The 18005-nt window shown below is 36.1% G+C and overlaps 1 protein-coding gene across 3 annotated transcripts in view; it reads right to left on the bottom strand.

The window, feature by feature from the left end:
* GLS (glutaminase) overlaps positions 1–18005 on the bottom strand; it is an 83102-nt gene that overhangs the window by 41698 nt on the left and 23399 nt on the right. For all 3 annotated transcript variants that reach the window (XM_083350513.1, XM_083350514.1, XM_083350515.1), the window contains exons 6-9: positions 16571–16734; positions 12701–12759; positions 3661–3693; positions 2991–3049 (exon numbers count right to left, since the gene is read on the bottom strand). In XM_083350513.1, the coding sequence (XP_083206639.1) occupies positions 2991–3049; positions 3661–3693; positions 12701–12759; positions 16571–16734 (315 nt within the window). The remainder of the gene's footprint in view (positions 1–2990; positions 3050–3660; positions 3694–12700; positions 12760–16570; positions 16735–18005) is intronic.

Genomic DNA, 18005 nt, shown 5'->3' with positions numbered 1-18005 from the left:
TTACAAGCTGAACTGTTACAGAAAAGCATGCCTTGCTCCGCTTCTTGAAAATCCCTTTGAGGGGAACAAAGAACTTACTACTTTTCTCTTTACAGCAGACATGTCAAACTCGCGACATCACGTGACGTCGCGCAACGTATCGGGATGGTTTTGCCATTGCCGGCAATGGGGTTTGCACGGCTTCCGGACTGCGGGCCAGCATTTTCACACCCCTGCTCTACAGGAAGCCACGCGTTGTTTGAAAGGGGCAACAATGATGAGGCAAAATTGATGTTTTTACCAAAACCAAACCAGTAGAAGAGAAAGGAAATAACTTCTCTTCCTCCAATATCCTCAACTCTTAAGGAAAGAAACAAGATTTATTCTTCCCTTTTCCCTTGTTTTTTGGAAGAGACAGTGCCATACGGTACAGTACTTCTACAGAAACATTTCTCCTAGACCAGGGGTCGGCAACCTCGGCTCTTTTATGACTCGTGGACTTCAACTCCCAGAATTCCTGAGCCAGCATAGCTGGCTCAGGAATTCTGGGAGTTGAAGTCCACGAGTCATAAAAGAGCCGAGGTTGCCTACCCCTGTCCTAGACCCAAAGTCTTAGCCGAAGGAAAGACTTGACTAATAAAATAAAATATTCATTCATTTCATTTATTATATTTGTATACCGCCCTTCTCCCGAAGGACTCAGGGCGGTGAACAGGGCACATAAAAAATACAGAATACAAAAATTAAAAAAGAATTAAATAAGAGCCCGAGCTAAAAACAGTAGAATAATATAAAAATCCCCAATAAAAACCCCAGCACATCCCCCATCAGGCCAGGCCGGCTTGCTCAAATAGGTAGGTCTTCAGACCGTGTCGGAAGGAGCGAAGGTCAGGTGCCATCCGGAGCTCAACCGGCAGCTGATTCCATAAAGCCGGGGCGCCCACAGAGAAGGACCTCCCCCTGGGGGCCACCAGCCGACATTCTCTGACCGGTGGCACCCTGAGGAGGCCCTCTCTGTGGGAACGCACAGGGCGGAGGGAAGTTGACGCCGGCAGCAGGTGATCCCCGAGGTACTCCGGACCCATGCCATGTAGGGCCTTAAAAACCATTACCAAAACCTTGAACCTCACCCGGAAGACAACTGGTAGCCAATGCAGCTCGCGGAGCAAAGGTGTAACATGGGAGTACCGGGAAACTCCCAAGACAACTCTCACGGCTGCATTCTGTACCAGTTGGAGCCTCCGAGTGGTCTTCAAGGGAAGCCCCATATAGAGAGCGTTGCAGTAGTCCAGACACGAGGTCACGAGCGCATGAGTGACCGTACACAGGGCATCCCGGTCTAGATAGGGCCGCAACTGGCGCATCAGGCGAACCTGGGCGAAAGCCCCCTTAGTCACAGCCACTATATGATCTTCCAGAGTAAGCCGCGAATATAGGAGAACTCCCAAGTTGCGAGCCCTATCTACGGAGGGTAAAAACTCACCCCCCCATGGAAAGAGGTGGAATATTCTGAATATCCCGGGATGCCGGTATGCACAGCCACTCAGTCTTGTCGGGGTTGAGTTGAAGTCTGTTCCTCCCCATCCAGACCCGAACCGCCTCCAGGCAACGGGACATCACGTCGAGGGCATCACTGGGGTGGTTTGGGGTCAAAATGAAAAGCTGGGTATCATCAGCATACTAATGATACCCAACTCCAAAACCACGAATGATCTCACCCAGCGGTTTCATATAGATGTTGAACAGGAGAGGCGAGAGGACCGACCCCTGAGGGACTCCACAAACGAGACCTCGGGGTCGACCTCTGCCCCCCTGCCAACACCGACTGCGAACGTCCCAGGAGATAGGAGGAGAACCACTGAAGAACTGTGCCTCCCACTCCCAATCCCCTGAGACGCCGCAGCAGGATACCATGGTCGATGGTATCGAAAGCCGCTGAGAGATCTAATAGGACTAGGACAGAGGAATATCCCCTGTCCCGGGCCCTCCAGAGATCATTCACCAGAGCGACCAATACCGTCTCCGTGCTGTACCCGGGCCTGAAACCCGATTGGCACGGGTCTAGATAATCCGCTTCATCCAGGACCAGAGGGAGCTGATGCGCCACCACACTCTCAACAACCTTCGCAAGAAAGCGAAGGTTGGAGACCGGATGAAAGTTATTTAACACAGCTGGGTCCAAGGCAGGCTTCTTGAGGAGAGGTCTCACCACTGCCTCCTTCAAGACGGCGGGGAAACTACCCTCACTCAAAGAGGCAGATATAACCGCCTGGAACCAGCCTCGTGTCCCCTCCCGAGCTGCATAAACCAGCCAGAAAGGGCATGGGTCCAATAAACATGTGGTGGAGCTCAATCTCCCCATAATCCTGTCCACTTCCTCAGGGGTCACAGAATCAAACTCCTCCCAGATAACATTGACAAGACCGCCCGTGTCCTGATTGTCAGACTCCGCCCAGCTGGAGTCCAGACCGGTCCGAATCCGAGCGATTTTATCCGACAGATGTTGACCAAACTCCTCGGCACGACCCAGCAAGGGTTCCTCCCTCACCTCCTGATTAAGGAGGGAGCAGGTCACCCTAAACAGGGCGGCCGGGCGGTTATCTGTGGACGCGATAAGGGCGGAGAAGTAATTAGACCTCGCCGCCCTTATCGCTGCGAGATAAGACCTAATGTGGGTTCTTAGTCGCAATCGGTCGGATTCGGATCGGCTGGACCTCCAACAGCTCTCTAGGCCCCGTCTCCGACGCTTCATCTCCCGAAGCTCCGCGGAGAAGCATGGAGCTCGCTGGGATCTGCACTGGGTCAGGGGCCGCAAGGGTACAACTCGGTCAAGTGCCTCCGTGGCTGCCCTTTCCCAGGCTTCCGCTAAGGCATCCACCGAGCTGTGAGCAACGGAGGCAGGTGGGGACCCAAGCGCTGCCTGGAACCTATCAGGATCCATTAAAAATATGTACAGCATTAATATTAACTATTGTTCATAGTATTGAAAGCAATCTAGGAAACATACTTACGTGGCATTACTGAAAGCGACATATTCGTTTCCAGCCATTTTATTCATGAAGTGCATCACCTAAGGAAAGCGTGATTATTTTTTCAAAATGTACCAAAAAGCATTTCACAGTAAGTATTCAGTGCAAATAACCAAGTTAGGTTTAGATATTAAGCAATGCTGTCATTCTGTAAGAACAAATCTATTTCATGAGAAAGAATGAAGAGTTTTTGCTTTAATATAAATTACTATTTACTGCTATGTCTAAATTAAAATTATAGTTACCGTAGTTTAAATGAAAAAGTAATATTTTTATCTTAACTTCACTTAAAATGCTATATAAAGTTTAGTCTAGTTTTAAATTCAATGACATTCTGCAGTTAATTTAAAACTGGAAAGCAAATGCTTCTAAATTTTACAGAAGAGAAAACACTTGTAAAAAATGAGTGAGGCTTGCCTCCAGTGTTGCTACATCATAGTTTATAAATATAAAGTATATTTAATATATGTTTTAAATATAAAATAATTAAATTGTTCGTTACAATTAGTAGTAGAGTCCAATTCCAATTCAAGTGATTTTGAGTTCAGTTAATAAACAGATATGAAGTGAAAATATGGGACACAGCAACACTCTATTTTGTAACATTTAAAATTACAGAAAATAAATTGTAACAATTAAAAAGTTTGCTTACATAGTCAAACTTCTCTGCATTATTTGCTCCTTGCTGAAAGGAAAGAAGACACAGTTACAAAATTTATTAATACAAGGGAACTTTAATTATAGATTAATTTGTTCTATTGCTACTTAAATGCGATTATGTATTACTAGACTAGAGTTTTATTTGTTAGTCTATATACCTAGAGTTAGATTACTCAATTGTTATACAAAGCATTACAATATTTAACATTGCCTGTTAAAAATGTTACCAATATAAAACAATAGAGCTGAACCTAGTTTTATTTGAAATTTAATCAGTGAATCCATTAATTTTCCATGATTTTTTAAAATTTTTGCTGAATTAATTTATAATTAATACTGTTAACACGGTTTTGTGGAGGTAGCTTTTAAATGCCAGGTAGAACAATTTTAAATGCTAGGTAGAACTAATAAAAAGACAACTGCATTAAAATAAAGATTGGTTATGTCTGAATGTGCTGAGCTTCTGCATGTGTATGCTTCTCACATTTTAAAAAAACGTCCCATTATTATCTTTATATTTCAGCCATCAGTGTTAACAAACTGGGATAACAAAAATGCTGGTTTTTTTATAGTTAGCTAAACTGAACCCATAAGGGTAGAAAGAATATCACAAAGCTATGAATATTTACTGACTCCCAGTTTGGTACCAGAGACTGATGGACCGCTAAACGTAATGCTGCTCTTAAATTCAAGGGGTTGTGTTTAGAAAACATTACAAACTGATTATTGCTATAGTAAATGTGTAAAGTTTAAAATTGTGTGCACATAAGCATGCTTGTGTATTAATGAACCTTGACTGAAACAAAGAGTTTGCATAAAATATATGTTGGAAGGGAGAAACTCTTTAAATACAAAATAGGAAAGGGCTTAAATGCCTACTACGTTGAGGTCAGAGGATCGAAATCTGGTTACATTTGCATCTGGATGCTGAAAAGGATACTTCTTCAAGTAAAAATATACCCCAAAGAGCATGTGCATTTTTTTCCCTACATTTGGTATTTAATTTCAGAAACATTTACATTTCCAGATCCAAAATTTCAAAAATAAGTAATATGAAATCATAGCTAAAAGGTTCTATAAACATGGGACTGAACAAGGCAGATATGGGCTTTTTTAAAAATAAGATTACGGGGACACAGCAAACAAACTTCACTGATTATTATAAGAATATTCTGGCAGTTTTATCTGTATCCCTAATGTTTAAGTTGCTAGACATTTAAACAAGTATTTACTGGAGTTACCATTCTTTAAAGCAGACAAATTCAAATGTAAAGGCCTCGGCTAAATGAGCCATGAAACATTACTTTTACAATGTTAGTTTAAGGGGGGAAAAACCTTGAAGCCTGTATGTACCAGCATTCTACTCAATGAAATGTATAAAGCCAGCCTCATTTCCCATTCTACTGTGGATTAGGACCTTGCAGACAATCCGTGAAGCCACAAGCACCAGCTCATCTAGTGATGTACAGTCATTCACGTATGATCACCAGCTGAAAGAATACCATACTATTGTGTCAACATCAATCAAATTAAAATGCTGCTACCCATAGAGTCAAAGGCTATTTAATATACTAAAAGATTATGCAATGTGTTGAAAAGCATTAGAAAAACAAACTTTTCTTTTTTTAAAAAAAGTGTAACTCCAAAACTGTTCAATGAAAAATAATTAAAAGAAGAAATTACCAACTTCATTGAACTGTTGCAGTTGTCAAAATATTCCATAGATCCTAATGCTGTAAAATATGTAACAACATTTAAACCACAAAAACCTTTCAAATGCACAGCGAATGTTGCTTGGGAAAGTGGGAGGGGTCGGCATTAGTTATGGGATGCTCTAACTGATCATTGTTGCATGGTTAAAACAGTTAAACTGAAACAAGTTTTGCATTTCTCCCCCTACATCTGACAAAAGGAGAAGGATGCTTAATGCAAGAGAATAATAATATCTCATTCTCCTCCCACCCCTCAAAAAAACCCCAACCCAGAATAATAAAACCCAAAGCCTTCACTATTTTGACACTATTAGCAGAATCAGTAAATCAAGCAAAAGTCTGAACATATAAGCAAAGCAAACTTATTTCAGCATTTATCATATTCAGAATTTTCTTGGCTTTAAGCTCCAGAGTATTTTGATACCCAAGAAAACAGAATTTTTTTACAATTCCAAAAATAAAAGTATGAATAAGCATATTTAAATACTGGATTTTTCCCCAATAGCGCCTAAAATCCATGTTCATAACAATGTTGTTTCATTTGGTCATGACACATTTTTCTTTAAGGAAAACAAAAAAAAGTAAAATCAGCATTAAAACAAGATACCAAATATTGCAATAGTTGTTTTTCCATGCCCCCACCTTAACAACATGGAAAGCATGTCTTCAGTTTGAGGATGGAATATGAGAAACAGCAAAAGCAACTTGTATTTTGGAAGGGCTACTTTTCCAATCTGTGTAGAGCTACTTGTAAAATTACAAGCAATTAATCTATCTACAAATGTTCCATGCAATATTTAACTTCACAAACATAATATATACATATATTCACTTACAGTGTGCATGCTTTCATGTATATTTATGTGTATATGCACCCTATTGTGTATACATAAATTATAAGCCTCAGAACACAAAATATTTTAAGACTGTAACAATCCAATGACACATCACACATGCATATTTTACATAATTATACACATGTCAATATTAAATAAGAAGTAGGGATCATTTTTTATGTATGCCAAAATTCTACTAGCATGCAATCAGAACTTAAAAATCATAAAATAATTATGTTTCAGTTCTAAAATACTAGGTCACTAGAAAAGAGAAATACCAAACATCAAATTATATTAAGATCTGTTGCCTAGTACTGCTGATTTAAACTGTTCATATGATTTAATTGTGTGGATTTTCTAAATTGTCAACTTATTTCTGAAGAATTACTTATTCAACAAATAGGATATATTCCACCCTATCAGTATTTTAAATCACCACTCTAATACAAAGGCATATTGAAGTTATATGGTAGTATTTCAGTATCAGAAGCTTGTCACAAAGACAGTGTATGTATTGGAGCTTTCTGCAAAAATGACAACAACATTTTATCATATACTTTATAAGGTGACCTATGTTCAGGATTTGGCTGGAACATTTAAAGCATAGAAATAAGCCTCAAGGCCAATAAAAATGGTTTTGTAGCTATGGGCTAGAACGTTTCAATAACACAGGATTACACTGTCTCATTTTTGTACTGTATTTCACCTTTAACACTGTAAACATTTTTTGTACATGTGTTTAAATTTTGTGTGTCTGAATTTAGACTGAATATCACTTCAGCTATGGATCTATTCCCTATGGTTTCTATTATTTATGGCTTGTTCTATTTGAACAACAATGATTTGTTCAATGAAGCACTGCTTTAAAACCCTGTGTCTTATTATGTAATTTATTTCATTCAATTCTATATAGATGTATTTACATCTATCTAAGAAAATAAAGGGCTATGCTGTAGAGGAAAGCAACAATCCCTTTATTGGTTCCAAATGAGATGAAAAAGTAATATATCTTAAAGGGAGGCTATATACTAACTTACTATATCAAAGATTACTATTGACATAATTTTGAGATAAAAATTCTAAAAATGGCAAACCCACTTCCTTATTATTGCAAGAAAGCTATATAGACAGCTATATGAAGTCAACCGTATTTTAAGACTTTATGGAAAGTGCTGAAATTTTCTTGTCTAATAGCATCATATATCCTGTGATTTTTTTATACTGTACTATGTCATATAATAGTTGAATACCATTGCAGAACATTGCAAGAAATTGTTTTCTGCTACCATATTTCAGACATTTTGATTTAGCCATCAAGTTCTTCCACAGCCCCACTTAGAAAGTGTTATGTTTAATAAAAGTGGTTTTACCTCCAACTGCTGTTTTTAATTACAGCATTTGTGTTTAAAGCTAATGATTATTTTACATTCATTTAAGCTGTAAATCTAGAGTACGGGTGTCAAACTCGCTGCATCACATGACATGTCGTGCCGTATCATGACTTTTTTCACATTGCTGGAGAGGGCGTGGTCTCTGCATGATGGAACTGGCCTGTGGGCTGGCATTTTAACTCCCCTGATCTAGAGATAACACAGTGAATTCACCGAGAACACAAGAGTTGATTAGGGCACATATATGCAGTATACAGCTTGGGATTCCACATATGAATTAAGAGGTGAACATCTTACAAAAATGTTTTTTCAAACTCTGTTACATAGTATTGAATGGAACAATACTATGAGAACTTGATGGGATTCTTTGAGAGACTAACGGCAAAAGAAGTTGACTTGAGCACAGCCAATCTTTTATCAATAGAGCTTTGCCTCTTGATCAGAGGTTCTGGGATTTTTCTTTTAAAATAAATAAAGTATTGTATTGTAAGGTTTTGCTCATGTGGCAAAGGGGTTATTGAAATGGTTAAACTATAAAATATTATGTTTTATCCTGGCACGTAGCCAGAGTTGATAACCCCATATTTAAGCATATTTCCTACTTAAATGGTCATTCCAGAAATTTTATTACAAATTTTCCTTTCGGATACCTGTGACTGTTACCCTAAATGTAGCTAAATTCTGCTATCTCGTACGTAAAATGTACAGATGACCAGCTGATAAGCTCAGTTAATTTTACAACTTATTCTTTTTTATATGCAATCTGCTTTAACTATTGAATTTTATTTTGTACTAATCTTTGACCACAAGAAAGATATTTCACAGACTGAGAACAAAAAAAATCTAAAAAGCCCTGTTCTAAAATATAGGAAATTATATTCTAAGATGATAGCAATGTGGCCATAAAGCTAAGAAGCCAAAAATAAAAATATTAAATACTCTCAACTTTATCTACTAACACAGATAAAGAAAACAATGATATGCCAAATATATCAGTGCTGGTTGTCACCTTTAAAGTCACTCATTATCTGTGGGACCATTTTCCCCCCAGGTGTTTCTTTCCAGCAGAATGGGCATGTTGTGGGCACCACTGGCCAGGAAATAACAATTAACGAGCCTTTTCTGCCATAGCATCTGCACTATGGAACAGTCTCCCTGCAGAGATTACAATGGCCCCAATTCTGCTGGCCATCTGCAAGGCCCTAAAGGCCTGGTTTTATGCCCACGTCTGGGGCCCAGAGTGTATAAAGGATACCATCTTCTGGTTAACAGCTGTCACAAGGAATGTGAGGCTGCTTATATATTAAACTATGGAATTCAAATGCCAATATAAAAGCTATGTTCTGTTTTTGAGCTCTTTTATTATTCAGAATTCTTAACTGACTGACACAATGTGCTACCATAAACTAACAAACAAACGATATAGAGCATGCACCACACTAAAAGAATAAGAACATCTTTCCAAATTAAAATCAAAGGGCCATTTGTGTAATCTCTACAGTATTTACAAACAAGCCTCCTAGTCATGCCATTATTGCACACTCATCCGGATATTTAGACTGGTAATGGCATTTTTGCCCAAGGACTCAGGGATAGGCAAATGTTGTTTGATAATATTAAAGTTATCATCATAGGATGTATGTTATTCCAAGTAAAGCTGATTTTTGCAAACTGAGTGATGGTGATTTTGCCAATGCCAATGCCAATGGTATTATTATGATTGGTTGCATAGTCAGCCAGATGATTAAACTAGATTTGGCATATTATTATTTTATCCCACCTTCTATCCTATAATCTGAATATAGATGCATCTATAAATCACCCTAGATCTCACACTACAGAGCTTTGTTAATTTTTTATTTACTATTGACTGCAAGGCAGGGAACACAAATCTCACTCATACTATCGCACATAGGAAAAGAGGGACTTTAATGCCTTTCTCAACTACAATCCTAAACAGAAGCAATGCTATTGGCACCAATGAGACCTCCTCCACATGCCAACTGCAATTGGTATTTGGATTAAATTGCATTGGGAAAGAATGTTTCTGCTGCACCCTTAACGAGTAGTACCACTATCCTGGTGATATCATTCCCCATTTAATTCATTCATGAAAAGACCACCAAACAGCTGGTTGGCAAGCTTCCAGGAAGAAATCTTAAACTCCCTTTTCCAGAATAGTAGCAAGAAACACGTAAGGGAGAAGATGTGTCTCTGCATGTAAACCCCACTTTAAGAAAAATGTTATAGAACAGTGGGGTTAACCTGGGGTTCTCCATCTCTTATTAGTGTTGGTTGCCATGGAAGTTGATGACAGCATAATCCCAAAGTGAGAAACCACAAGATTCCTCACTTATGCTCTAAAAAATAACTCAACTTTTATTTTTGTCTTTATTGATGCTATGGACCACAAATAAAAGAGCCAGAGATAGGTGGGTATGATTTAGCTCTTCACATTCAAAGTCTTTGCATAACTACTTGGATTGCGATTCAAAATGAGTGGAAATAAACAGGATCTTGTTTTGCCTATTTTCAAATATCAGTTGCTTGAACAAGGTAACATGAAATAAAAATAAGAAGTTGCACTAATATGGTAAGAATTATTATCAAATATTTGTGCACACCTAGGAATTTCATCTGTAGCTAACTCGCAGATTTCTTATTAGACTTGCAAATTTGTAAAGTGAGGGGATTTTCCCACTTTCTAGTGATAAGAATAGAATAAAATATGAAAAGCAGAAGATATAAATGATAGCAGAAATTCCTGCTGAAAAACATTAATGCCTTTGGAAAGATTAGCCTAAAGTTTGTCCCACTGCTTGCTGGGGGGGAGAGGGAGGGCTTGGATTTAACCTTAACAAATAAATAGGGCTTCTCTCTTTGCTTTCTGGCACAGATTCACCTCACCTATGTCTGCATGTATAATATCAATTTCAGTGTGTGAGAGGAAATTGTATATACAGATGGCAGTAAGTCAATTTTATACATGACCAATATTTTTACAAATAATTAATTTTAATTGGTAGGGGAGTTTCATTTTGTTTTCTCCTGATGTAGGCCCTTTTTTGGAAAAAAGGCTTTAGGGAGGGAGGGGCACACAAAATGAACCTTAGGTTGATACAATGGGAAAACAGGGTATTGCACAGAATTTATGTATGTGTATGTATATGTGTGCACATACACAGTCTAGTCTTTCTTTTGGGAAGGTTTGTTATAAATTCGGGATTGCCTTTCTTCTAGGTAAATTACTGGATTTCTAGGATTTAATCTTCAACTGAAGATGCAAAATGCACAAAAATATTTATTTGTCCAATACTTGAACACGACAGAAATACTTTCAGCTAATTAATTAAAAGGAGAAGATTTACAAAGGTGTTTCCTGTGAAAATGGACTACTAGGTTCTATAACTTTATTTGTGAGACTGTTGAAATGTCACACATCATTACAGCACATCAAAATAGATCTAGTTTGTGAGAGTAAGATTTAAATCAACTTTGGGGGAAGATGAGAAAGGTTAATTTTAATTTAATCCCTTGAATTTCCCAATTCGTAGACTACTTTTATAAAATAACTTCCCAGAAGATGGAACACATAAATGTCTTACAATCACTATAAACAAATAACAATGCAATATGGTGGTTTATGTCTGCTAGACATGCAGATACTACATGCAAAGTTTCAATGCACTCAATACTGACTTATAACATTGTTGCTGTGTTTTTATATTACAACTGCATGCAGTAAAAAAGAAAACTGCAATATACTGTAATGGCCTGAAACCTAAAGTGGGTTTTTGCTTGCCAATAAAATATGAATTTGATTGGCAATTCATTAATTTTAATAAAATTAACTTCCAAACATATATGCATTTCAGAGGATATATTGGATTACTGTATAAAAGACTATTGTGTGAACAAGAAATGCACTGAGCTGTCTGATGAACTGTCTACCACTTATTTTAAAATCTCATTGTCAAGATGAATTTTAAGTTATTTAAACCTCCAGAAAAAAAAATCATGAATAAATTTACCTGTCGAATTTAAGGCCATTTTCCTTCACCTACAGCTATTAAAGATAAATGTTTAAAGCAGGAATTGTTTTACACAGAAGCAGAAAACCATGAGCCAAAACTAAAATAGCCTTTCAAAATTAAAGCTATAAGGATATCATGTAATCAAATATTTAAAATCTCCATTTTAATTACTCTGCTACAAAATTAAAGAGAAGGGACAATGTTCTTTAAAACTCTTTTTGAGATATCTTAGTGATAGATAAATATATATATATATACTTTTAAAGATTAACAATAACCTGCAATTCAAAGTATGTATACTTTAATTGTGGAAATCTGTCCCAAAACTGTTAATTATTAAGCCAAACATTTTAAAAATGATATTACTTCCAAAAGTACCAATATTTAATATTAAGAAAGTGCCAGGGGATTTAACTTTATATCTGGTGAATGTATAAATTTAAATATAAAATGAATTATTTAATGAAAATGTAGTTCTCTCAATGGAAGCATAACTCTCTAACTCATTCATAAAATAAATTTACAAAAACATGAAACTCCATATTAAAACTGCTAAAAGGTTTAATTTGTAACTTTATGAGTGGCTTTCTTTATAGAAAAATTCCCCAAGTTTGTCTAATACAATATTTGTACATCAAAGTATTTCATTCCACAATCTAAAAAGGTATATTTATATTAATTTGTTCAAAGAAAGAAAATTTTATCAAACCCAGTTTCAAAAGCAGCTGAGGATTTTATGAAAGTCTTTTAAACTGTAACGTAAAAGGGAGGGAGGTGGGGAAAGAGAAATAGAAACATACCAGCAACATTCCCCCTTAAACATTATCTTGCTCCGTATCCCAAAACTCCTTTTTGAATTTGGGGAGCAACAGGCAGCTGAAAAACAAGCACTGAAAAGAATTTCAGAGGCACACAAGTGATAATGACTACATGCTTCTATGGTCTGAAAGAAGCAGTATAGGAAAATTTCCATGTCTATATGGAATCTAATTCTGCTTATAATTTCTTACAAACTATTTAGAGTGCAGCTGTCAGAAATATTCACCGTACATATTTTACCTTGATCAAAGAGGTGATCACAATTGCTCCAGCATTCACCATAGGATTATGAGGTTTGTCTGTAAAATAATAAAAAGGATGCAATCACAGAAATGTACCTTCCAAAAAAATGAAATGAACAAAAAACTTCAGCACAAATTAGTCAAAGTATTCATAGCTATCTTTCTTATGGTGAGCCATGTATTCCATCTAATTAGGAGGATGAATCCTGATGTTTTCTTTCTTTGCTTTTTAATACTAATCTGATTTCCAGTATCACATGAACTTGTGCCCATTCTTTATATCATCTTCCAGTTTTATTCTCTCTCATATCTATATCTATCTATATCTATCTCTATCTCTATCTACACACACACACACACACACACACACACACACGACTGCATATCCAATCCCAACATGAAATAGCAACTATGATTTTTCAATAACTATTGCTTGGACTACTTCAACCCAACTCAGTGTTTCAAATTTGTACGTTATTATCCTTTTAATTTTATCATTTGGTTAAAATTGGAGATATCTTACCAAACTCAGGTCATGGTAAAGGTACCCTAAACCAACATTACATACTGTCCTGTATTTTATAAGGTTTTCATTTAAAAAGAAATTGGAATCACAAATGGTGAAGAGGAAACAGTTCATCCCCTTCCCAGATGTACATTTTCTTGCAGATACACTTCAATTTAATAATGCTTCACTTATCTGCAATTATCTGCAGTCTTAGGCACCTCCATGTCATCTGCAAATACATAAGCTCAGGATTCTATAGGCTCATTTAAAAAATGAAATCAGATTTCAGAAAACTAAATAGATTTCCTGGCTTATCTTTTACACAAACTCAGCCCAAATAAGGTGGAATGGCTGTTCAGTCACAAGTCCCTCAAAAGTTGTGCATACTTTTGGCCGGTGTGCAAACTATAGGCTTTCGTGGTACAAAATACCTCTGCTAACTTTCGATACGATTAGTACAATTTGCATTTCATGACTCTACCCTTGAAGACCACCTGGAAATGGTAGTTTATCCATAATGCAGTGACATGAATGCTCACTGATTAATCATAGAACTGCCATGTCAGAACTCTGCTGCAGGAACTGCACTGGCTATGAGTAGATTTCCAAATGTAATCCAAAGTGGTTTCACTATTTATATGTATCTCGGGAATCAATAGTTTTCCCAACAGTTTCTGCCTGTCCCTACCCAGTCAACTAGGGAATGTCTGCTAAGGATCAGTTAAGGTACAATGTGAAGGGGCTTTAATTATCAATTAGACATTATTCTGTATGCAAAAAGAAGGTCCTACTGACATAGAACACAATATCAAGAACAAAACGTACTGCCATCTAGTTTCCCATAAAAACATTAGTAATAAATGGTTAAGATGAGAGCATGTACAAAATGGGTTCAAGGATCTTTGAAAAAATACCAAAGGGTTCAAAAATATTCAAAAGGGTTTCAAATGCAGGGAAATTGAATTTCAGCTGCTTTCAAGATTGCATTTTGAAAACTAATATAGATATAGAAATACCAGTATATTTTATTTAGCATTGGTCAATAAAGGTGTATGCACACTAGTCCAAATGAAATTATGAGCTAGCATGTGACAGTAATTTTTAGACATAACATTTGAGGCATATGTCTTTTGGAACAGACTGCAAACCTTTGCACACATGGAATCTTGCCAAGGGTGTCACTGTATCCTAGCTTTCAAAAGCTGAGTTAGTTATATGAAGCTAATGACTTGGAACTCAAGGCTTAGAACAATTGTTTATATTCAACAGCTAATATACCCTTAGAGGAGGCATGGGGTAAAGGAAAAGAAAAAAATATATAGAATAGCAAATATGTGCCAGGAATATATATAGTGTTACAAAAAAAAAGAAGTGTCAGATTCATTTCAGAATTATGGGGATATCTCTGAAAGCCAATACAGAGATATTGTATTCCTGTGTTCTGTTAAATCTTTATATCCATATATAGATGGATATATATTTAAAAGTAAAAGAAACACACAGAAACAGCACAAATAATCAGAAAAGGAAGAAAATATTTCTAATACTACACATCCATTAAAACCCAAAAACATTGCTTGAGCCTTTACAGTATTTATAGTGCATAAATAAAATTGATGTAAAATGCAGATAGCAGCTCATTTAATTATGTTATTAGATAAAATACGTAATATAAGAGTCGTTTTCATGTTCCGAATCAGCAGTATTTCCTGTTAAATATACAAAAAAAATCACTGCACAGTGGAACACTGTGTTTTCCAATGAAATCTCTTAATTTTATCCTATTAAAATTATTGGAAATATGCACACTTTTTCACCATATATTCAATATACTGTTCAGAACTATACTGGACAGAACCAAATGAGATCACAAATTAACTTTATGAAATAATCACAGAACAGCAGAACCAGTTTCCAAACAACTGCAGAAACACTTACAATGCTTTAATTTGGTACTGTTATCTGCAGTGGATGAATTAGTGGGAAAAAGTGATGACAATAGAATTCAAAAGAAATGAGATTTTCTTCACACCATCTCTAATACTCTTTTTAAGAACAAACATACATACATACATACATACATACATACATACATATATAAAAATTTGTGACTGATCCATCACAGGTATGGTTAGATACAGTTCTATTTACCAAAATTTTACTTCCTGGTTTATTTTCTTACTAATCTAAACAGTTCCTTACTAGCTTTAATTCTTGGTTTATGCATTACAATTAATCACGTCTTACAATAGAGAAAATGGACCCTCATAAAAAGGAAAAAATATATATCTTGTACTGACCATATAAGTCAGCACCATAAGGTATACCATACACAATAACTATTGATTTTAGAACAGCAACATAACCTGCTACGTGGCAATACATTCTCAGGTGCTATTTCTCATTAGCATAAATCTATGTTTGTATCTTATTTGGAATAATTAATGTCTGCCCCCCCACATGTTATAAACAAAATAACCTAGCAAAACCGACCATTTGCCCTTCTGGCCTGGGTTTCTAAGGGAGGTAGTTAGGAACATATGACCACCCACAGACTCCCCATCCTTTGTTTGAAATACTGTGTTGTCATAATCAATAAATATGAATGAGAACTGAAATGAGCCATTTAGACCACCGAGTCCAAAACCTTGGTCGGTGCTGAAATCTATATTAAACATTTCTGACAGAAGTCCATTTAGCTTCTAGCTGAACACATCCAGCAAAGGAGAACTGACTACTTCTCTGGGTACTAAATTCCACTAGTACCTGCTCAGTAAGTGCTCTTACTGTTCAAGATTTTTTTCTAGCGTTCAATCAGAATCTGCCCTCCTATAACCTGTAGTCATGTTCAGGATCCAATGTGCCTTCACCTTCTTTTGCGCAGCATCCTTCAGCAACTTAAAAATGTTGTCACTCCCTCAAGTCTTCTCTGGTAAATATTAAGCATTCCCCATTGCTTCCATCTCTCCTTATAGGACTATATTTTTAATCAGGTCCTTCCTGAACTTGTTTCAATTTGCTAAATTCTTCTTAAGGTGTAGAGAGCGAATTTGGATAAGATACCAGACTAGAAACCAAGAGACTGTGAAGTCTAGTCCCACCTTAGGCAAAGCCAATTAGGTGATCTTGGACTGATCAATCTGTTTCAGTCCTAGACAGCAGGCAACGGCAAACTACTTCTGAAATCTCACCAAGAAAACTGCAGAGACTTGTCCTGGTAATGACCAAGAGTCAATATTGACTTGTAAGGCACAAAATAACAGCTCAACATGTGATGTCCAGACCTACTAACCTTCTCTGTCATGCAAATCTATTTCATAGATACCATATTAAGAAATGATAATTGTACATATAACTTACCATCTTCATTGAGGAACAGTTTGTTGAATCTTAATCCACTAGGTTCTTTACCAACATATCTGTGTACATACTCAGTGCCAAGATCATTAACAGCAATAGCATACTTCAAAGGCTTTACACAGGACTGAAGACAAAATGGGACTTTGGTATCTCCGATAGAATGCCTGTAAAATAAATACTACATGATTTATTACATTCACTCACATTTTTCCTGAGAAATAAAAAATGTACATCTTAAGGCACAGGCTTTGGGAAGATTCTATAATGAACCACTACTATACAAAAGATCATCTAAGAGAGTCTATTTCATCTTTAACATGGTAGAAAATACATTCTACTGTATTAAAAATAAAAGCGAAACTCCTTAGCAAATTCTGAACAATTATTTGAGAGACTTGCAATACTCAGAGTAAACATAAGCAAACAAGTTTAGAAATAAATAATTTATCTTCTTAATATGAAATAGCTACAAAAACTAATTGATCAAGGAATTGATATGGAACTATTTCAACATCCAAAGTATTTGGATGCTATAAACAGAAAGGCAGGGTATACATCCAGTAATAAAATAAAACAAAAAATAAAATGTTAGTAAAAAGAATAAGGAATTTGTATCACTCAATGGAAGCGTGCATAATGTAGAGAAAGAAACATTATTGTCCTTGTTCTTTATCATATTATCAGAAACTATGACTGTATATATATATATACATATATACATACACACACACACATACACCAGTTATTTATTTATTTAATTCAACTTGCACCATATTGGACTCCAGTTAACTCTGGGCAACTCACAGCATAAAAACACAAAATAATATGCAAACCCAGATAAAATGAATAATAAAAGATGGTAAATCTGGTTATAGCAACATGCATACCCCTTACAAGGAGCATCAACCACTCTAACTTGAACCATGGGAAACGTTATGATGATTACATCCTGCTAGATTAGACAGTTATTTGGTCGGATAAAATACAAATATGCTTTTATGTATATAAGGCAGGATTATACCATTTTCAGTCTAGTCTTCAAAATAGGTTCCCAGACCTCCCCTATAAGTTGCAGTCAAATTGTCATTTCCCTGTGATAGTAGTATTTATTAAATATATCAGGAGTTAACTATATTATAATATAATAGCATAATGTTAATGTAATATTTTAGCTAATTGCATTAATATTACTTTAAAATTAAATAAATTTCATTTTTTTTGTCAATGCCACTTTTGGAAATAAGACTCCTAAATTATTGTTCAAGAAGCGTGATGTGTAAGCATCCATCAGTGAAATTATAATTCTCAAATCTGTTATTTAATTTTTCCCATGCATGTATCTAATCCTATGTATAAATGCAAATGAGCTATTTTTTTAAATAAATCTACAACAGATTTAAACTTTCCAAAACTGACTTACTTCAAAAGCTATTTG

This window comes from Vipera ursinii (genome assembly GCF_947247035.1).
Source record: "Vipera ursinii genome assembly, chromosome: 1".
NCBI classification, from domain to species: domain Eukaryota; kingdom Metazoa; phylum Chordata; class Lepidosauria; order Squamata; family Viperidae; genus Vipera; species Vipera ursinii.
Note: the sequence above shows the minus strand (reverse complement) of the source record. Positions and strands in the feature narration are given on the sequence as shown.